Here is a 7,416-nt window from a genome sequence, read left to right on the forward strand (position 1 = left end):
AGTGTACTTTTGAGATTGAATTTCGATTTTGATAACAAAAAAAGATAATTTTTTTATGTAACTTTAATATTTTTATAATTTTTTTACGTATATCATCTCAAAAGCTTGCAAAAATCTTAAAAGATTTATTTCTATTAAATCAATAAATATTATTTCATACTATAAAACATGCATTATTTATTATTAGTGTGCTTTAATTAATAAGTGATTGAATTTGTAAACATGTATTTTCTACTACGAAATGTCCAACAAATATTGCAAAAATTTCCTCACTCCCTAACAACATTAGATTACATTAATTAAATTAGATAAAATTAAATAAGAAAATAAAATTAATTAATTAAAATAAATAAGAAAAAAAAGTATTTCTATCTTTGTGAATAAAATTTTAAGTACAAATGTTATGGAGTATGATCATTTTTAAATAATGTGCTAGGCTTAACAATTTTTTAGTAGAATCATTTGATAACAGAGTTTTTGAATGTACAAGTCATTTTGCTGACTCAAACAGAAAAAATTTCTTTAAAAAAAAATGGATATTGTTGTGACAAGAAATTAATTTGTTGATAATTTTTAATCATTATGTTCCTGAGTTGAAGAAATAAAAATTTTTCTCACAGTCACTTTTTTGTTGAAAAAAAATTTGGTAATTATTTACAAGTGGTGTCCACCATTTTAATTTTCATTTTTTTTAATTTTCATTTTTTTTTTTGAAAATTTTGATATATTTATTTTGAAAAATACATAAAAAAATGAACAATTTGAAAAAAACATTTGATTAACACAATTTTAACAAATTTTCAAAAAAAATTTATAAATTTTTTAGAAAATGGTGATATTCAACTTTTTTGTAAAAAATAAAAAAAAAATTTCGTTCATAAAAATGATAATAAAAATGGTGGACCCCACTTGTAAATAATTACCAATAGTTTTTTTGTGTTTAGAAAAAAAAAATTTTAGATAATAGAAAATTTATGAATTTTCATCTAAAATTGTTCTTTCCGAAATCTATAAAAATTTTTTTGAAAAGAAAATTATTGATTGAAAATTTTTTATTTCTTCAACTCAGAAATTGAATTATTGTAAATTTCCGGCAAATTAGTGTTTTAGTGAGGCATTGTTTCTTTTTCGAAAGAAAATTTATTTCTCAGTGTACAATGGGATTTCTGGGTATTTCTGGTATTTTTATAACTAGTGAAATTCCAGCATAGATACGGTGCAATACCCGATTTAAAAGTTTAGGAGTAATGTCAGTGTAAGTACGGTGTAATATCTATGTTCTTGTTGCTTACAGTGGGATTCTAGTGTAGAAACGGTGTAACATACGCTCTTTTACATTCACGGTGGGATTCCAGTGTAGAAACGGTGTAATACACGCTTTTTTACATTTACGGTGAAATTCCAGTGTAGAGACGGTGTAACACACGCTTTTTTACATTTACGGTGGAATTCCAGTGTAGAGACGGTGTAACACCTGTTGTTTACATTCAAAGTGAGAATTCGGTTTAAACACGGTGTAACGCAGCAGTTTTTGATCACCGCTGTGTCTACACTGAAATCCTACTGTAACACACCGTGGTACTCTGGTGTAAGTACAGTGTAATTTTTCACATTTACACCGTGTGATTTGAGTGTATTCGGTGTAATCAGATCCACTAGGGATAGTTTAGAAATTTTTTATTTTCATTGTTAACCCCTACCCCGCAATCTTTATTGGGGATGAATTATCATAAAATCCGCTCATAGATAATTTCTACATCACATATAGGAGATTCCTACTAAATTTGGAGTAGATAGGAGCTATAGTTTAAAAATGGGAATTTTCCATTGTCAACGCCTCCGCAACCCCCCTTGTGGGTGGAATTTCGTAAAATCCGTTCTTAGCTGACCTCTACTCGGCGAAAGGAATATTCCTACAAAATTTCAAATCTCTACGCCTTATGGTTCCAGAGATATCGTAATGAGTCAATATATAGGTGGAAATCTCATATATATATATAGATAGATTTATTGGCACCAGATGTACAGCTTGTCTAACAAACTCTGATACATCTTTCGCTTAAATCTACTTTTCTTACACTAATTTTATAATTTATTATTTTATTTTAGTATTTCAACTTGATAGTTAATCTATATTTCAATCTATAACGCTAGTAAATACTTTCTTCGACTTTGGGTCGTTTCCTTAGTTTCAGTTTATCGCATATAGCAGATTCTTTTCAAATTTGGAGCTTATAGGAGCTACAGCTCGAAAATTTAAAATTTTAATTGTTAAAACCCACCCCCGCACCCCCCTGTGGGGAGGGATATCGTAAAATTCGTTCATAAATTATTTTTACATCACTTACACAAAATTCATACAAAATTAGGAGTCTGTCAGAGCTGTAGCTCGGAAATTTAAAATTTTCATTGTTAACGCCCACCCCCGCAATCCATATTGGGGGTAGGCTGTCATTAAATCCGCTCTTAAATCATTTCTACATCCCAAGTTCAGTTCTGACTTCATAGTGAGTGGATGTATGGAAGTTTGCTCTACTTGATATTCGAGTTTTTTGTGCATCAGTTGATATTTTCTGGTGGTTTGAGTGTATTTCACACTGAAGTGCTTTTATTGCATAATTATATCGATATTGTTTTCAGTTTTGGTTAAGACTGACTGTATAAATTGCTAGCTGTAGTTCGGTTTTCGCTAGTTTATGGTTAGGTCTAGATAATTGTTGTACTAGCATCTTTGGCATTTAATCTGGTTATCTGAGATCCGGCTGCCCTCTTGTGGAAATGGCTGGAGATAAAACTAAAGAAAAAGATAAGACTGGAGATAAAACAGATAAAACTAAAGAAAAAGATAAAGCTGGAGATAAAGTAGAGTACTGTGGATTGTGTTGTCGGCAAATCAGTGACACTGCTTCAGCTGAGAGTACTGGCGCATCGTGTAAACATATGTTTCATACACTTTGTGTAAAGGTGCGTTATTGTTTACAAACAAAGGTAGATGCCAAGGCTTTTGTAGCGGTTAGGTGTCCGGTCTGTCCATTACCTACGGACTCTGCTGCAGTGCTGGCGCAGATTAATGCCAAGCTAGACTTGTTAACTACGATGAATGAAAAATTAACAGGTCTGACGGAGCGTGTTGACAAATTACAAGATACCTGCGGTACATTAAATGATCGTGTCACGAAGCTTGAGGCAGGAGGGTTGCCAGACATTGGATCTTCGAATAGTGCTGCTTTTATAAAGCAGGTTGCGGATCAGGTTAGCAGTACAGTAAAGGCATCGTCTGACATTAATGTGGAAATACGTCAGCTTCAGTTGGAGTCTGCATTACTCAGTGACCAATTTGTTGTTTCTGGTTTTAAGGAAGTTGAATCAGAGAATTTGCTTGATATGGTTGTGCGGCTTGGGTCTATGATGGGTGTGCCTGACTTAAATTGCGATAGGTTTCAGTATGCGGACAGAATTGGCAAGAAGGGTCCAGGGGCTAGATGTCGCGAGATTGTTGTCAAGTGTAAGTCGCCACAGACTGTCAACAGTTTTATTGCTGCAAGGAGAAAGCTTAAGGATCTTACGGCTAATGTGATAATTCCAGGCATGCCTAGAGTGCCTATTTATGTTAGTAGGAGGTACCCGCAATCGCTGTACAAACTAAAGCGATCATTGATAGGAAAATATCCAGCAATAGATAAGAGAAACATCTGGATTGCTAACACATGTGTTTGTGTTCGTCCTAAGGTTGGGTCTGAGCCGGTCAAGGTGTACCCATCAATGGACCTTGATCATATTCAGGGGCTGTCTGCATAACGTGAACATATTGACTCTCCACAACGTGTTGTCTCAGCTGTAATTCCGAGTGTACCTAATTATTTAAAACTATGTCACCTTAATGCTCAATCACTTGTGTCTCATGTTGATGAATTTCAAGAACAATTTAGATCTGATTTTTCGGATGTTATTGCTGTGTCTGAGACTTGGCTCAATGCGAATGTTGTTGATGTTCAGATTAATTTGCCAAGCTTTCGGTTACATAGAAATGACAGGAGGCTGCGTCATGGGGGTGGTGTTGCATTGTTTGTGAAGAATACATTGTCTTCAAGGGTAGTGGCATGCTCATCGAACTTATCAGATTTTGAATTGGAATATATTGCTGTTGAATTACTGGCTGATAACAGCAGAAAGATATTAGTTTGTGTTATTTACCGACCGCCGCGAGCGGCATTGTTTGATGCTTTTGAGCAAGACTTTGATCAGCTGCTGCCTTTTTACAACAACATTGTGATTATTGGTGATTTAAATATTAACATGTTGACGGATTCTTATGAGTCCAAGTGTCTGAGGGACTTCTGCAGCATGCATGATTTGTATTTGGTTCCCTATGCTGCTACGCATCATACGGCGACGTCGGACACGTGGATTGATCATTGCATTGTGAGTGACCAAGCAGCGGTTATTTCTTCAGCTCAGTCAGATGTGCCTTTTTTGTCAAGACATGATGTGATATCGGTGAATGTGAATTTTGCTATGACAAAGCAGCAGGCAAAGACAATTAAGTGTCGCAGTTGGAAGCTAATCACCCCGGAAGCCATTGAGGCCCAAGTGTTAGAAACTGAGCTACCGATGTTTGATCGTTATAAGACATTGGATGAGTCGGTTACTACTCTGAATGGTGGTATTTGTCGAGTTTTGGACTCAATTGCTCCTGAGCGTACAATCAAAGTTTCTAGGTTACCAGCTCCGTGGCTTAATGACGACATACGTGATCTCCAAAGCAGAAGGAATAAGTTGTATAGAATTTTCAAAAGAACTGGGTATGCGTATGCTGAGTTTTCCAATGTGCGTCGTCTAGTTAAACGAAGGATTTTGGCTGCCAAGAAGGATTATTTAAAATCGAGGCTAGAACTTCATGGAAGTCCGAAGGCAATTTGGAATGATTTCAGGCGGCTTGGGCTTCTCAAAACTAAGTCATCTGTAAATCCGTTAAATCTTGATGTTGAAGGACTCAATGATTATTTTGTGTCAATTGGTGGCAGTTGTGTAAGCGATGATTTGCTGCTGGCGGCGTGCATGTGTGGCGATGGTGATCAGCAGTTTACTTTTGTTGAGATTACTATTAGTGATGTTGAAAAGAACTTAAAACGCATTAGCACAGGTGCGGTTGGGCCGGATGGGGTTCCAATTGGGTACTATAAGCTATTACTGCCATTTTGTTTGCAATCGATTGTGGACTTGCTCAATGCGTCATTGGTGTCATCAGAGTTTCCGAAGCAGTGGAAAGATACATTTGTTATTCCGATACCGAAGGCGAAATCGCCAGAGCATTTTCAGTGACTACAGACCAATTTCCATTCTGTGTTCGTTATCAAAGGTGCTTGAGCGCTGTGTCTATGAACAATTAGTCTGCTATGTTACGGCTAATAACTTATTAGATCCTTGTCAAACTGGGTTTCGTGAGGGAATGAGTACGCAAACGGCATTGCTTCGATTATGTGACGATATACGTGCTGGAATCGATGAGCGGTTAATTACTATTGCAGTGTTTTTTGACTTTACAAAAGCATTTGATAGTGTTGATCATTTGCTACTACTGATGAAGCTACGAGAACTGAACCTTTCAGAGAGTGCACTAAGGTGGTTTCATTCGTATTTGACGTGCAGGCGTCAGGCGGTAAAAAATGAGGATAATGTCTCGTCATGGAAAGAGCTGACTAGTGGAGTGCCTCAGGGGAGTGTGCTTGGACCGCTGCTGTATGCACTGTTTGTTTCGGAGCTTGGTTCTGTGATAGACTGTAAGCATATATTTTATGCTGATGATCTAGTGATCTATGTTATTAGCAAAATGGAAGGAATTGGACAGGCAGTGGATGGGCTGAACGCTACGATTGTGAAAATTGAAGATTGGTGCCGTCACAATCGGCTCAAACTTAATGAGGCTAAGACAAAAGCTGCTATTTTCGGCAGTCGGCAACATGTTAGCAGTCAAGTTTGTCAGAATGCACCTGGTGTGCTCGTAGAGGGAGTGCCTGTTGTCTATGTCTCGAGTGTCAAGTATCGTGGTGTTCGCTTAGACAGTACTTTGTCTTGGCATGACCAAGTGGTATCTACCAGCCAACAAGCGATGAGTTGTCTTGCTCGATTGAAAATGAACAGTAAGGTGCTAAGTGCTTCAATGCGGAGAAGACTAGTTGCTGCTCTGATATTGCCTATATTTGATTATTGCAGTGCTGTATTTACAAATATTTCGGGGACTTTGCAACTTAGGCTCCAGCGGAAGTTCAATGCTTGCATCAGATTCATATTTGGAGCTCGGCGGTTTGAGCACATAACACCTTACAGGAGGAGACTTGGATGGTTGACGCTCCGAAGTAGGCGTGAGTTTCTAATTTTGAGTCTGGTGTATAAAATGCTAAATATGCAGCATCATAAGTTGTTGCATTCGAATTTCAAAATATTGCTTGATGTCAGGGGTCGTGCTGAGCGTAGAAATCAAGTTCTGCATCAGCCTGCCTGTAGGACTGTTGCCTATGAAAATTCATTCTTGTTGACTGCAGTAAGGGAATGGAATCAGTTACCGAGTGATCTTGTGGCCGTGAATTCTTCAGCTGAGTTTCAGACGTTGTGTTACAAATTAATTTTTGATAAAGACATTTGAACTAGAGAGTCAATAATAATAATAAGTGTTCATTTACTTATATGATTAAAATGTTATTCAAAATGGTTTCTAATTTTGTATTCAGATTACTATTTAATTTTGTATTCAAATTACTTTTTAATTTTGTATTCAAATTACTTTATAATTTTGTATTCAAAGTACTTACTCACTATGTAATAATACTATTAAATTTCTACGGCCTTTAGGGAACGTCAGTTCTAGGGCCGAATGTCTTCAATAAAATAAATAAATAAAAATAAATAGAACAGATTCTTACCAAATTTGGAGCCTATAGGAGCTACAGCTCGGAAATTAAAAATTTTCATTGTTAAGACCCACCCCCGCACTCCTCTGTGGAGTGGGATATCGTAAAATTCGTTCATAAATTATTTTTACATCACTTACACAAAATTCATACAAAATTAGGAGTCTGTAGGAGCAAAAGTCGAAAATTTTTAATTTTCATTGTTAACGTCCACCCCCGCAATCCATATTGGGAGTAGATTGTCATAAAATCCACTCTTAGATCATTTCTACCTCGCATATAGCAGATATTTATCAAATTTTGAGCCTTTAGGAGCTACAGCTAAAAAATTTAAAATTTTCATTGTTAAGACCCACCCCCGCATTCTTCTGTGGAGTGGGATATCGTAAAATTCGTTCATAAATTATTTTTACATCACTTACACAAAATTCATACAAAATTAGGAGTCTGTAGGAGCTAGAAGTCGGAAATTTTTAATTTTCATTGTTAACGTCCACCCCCGCAATCC

General features: G+C 36.3%; 1 protein-coding gene across 1 annotated transcript; it reads left to right on the plus strand.

Annotated features, from left to right (window-relative positions):
- Window positions 1-2,778: 2,778 nt before the first annotated feature.
- LOC123272188 lies at window positions 2,779-6,643 on the plus strand. Its single transcript, XM_044738886.1, has 3 exons — window positions 2,779-3,709; window positions 3,836-5,295; window positions 5,360-6,643. The coding sequence occupies exons 1-3, from the start codon at window positions 2,779-2,781 to the stop codon at window positions 6,641-6,643; spliced, it is 3,675 nt and encodes a 1,224-aa protein (XP_044594821.1).
- Window positions 6,644-7,416: the final 773 nt, after the last annotated feature.

This window comes from Cotesia glomerata, linkage group LG9 (genome assembly GCF_020080835.1).
Source record: "Cotesia glomerata isolate CgM1 linkage group LG9, MPM_Cglom_v2.3, whole genome shotgun sequence".
NCBI lineage: Eukaryota > Metazoa > Arthropoda > Insecta > Hymenoptera > Braconidae > Cotesia > Cotesia glomerata.

Coding starts and splice junctions, on each gene's coding strand:
- LOC123272188 (XM_044738886.1), top strand. CDS start 2,779: ATGGCTGGAGATAAAACTAAAGAAAAAGATAAGACTGGAGATAAAACA. Junction 3,710..3,835: donor CATCTGGATTGCTAACACAT/GTGTTTGTGTTC, acceptor GTGTTGTCTCAG/CTGTAATTCCGAGTGTACCT. Junction 5,296..5,359: donor TTGTTATTCCGATACCGAAG/GCGAAATCGCCA, acceptor TCGTTATCAAAG/GTGCTTGAGCGCTGTGTCTA.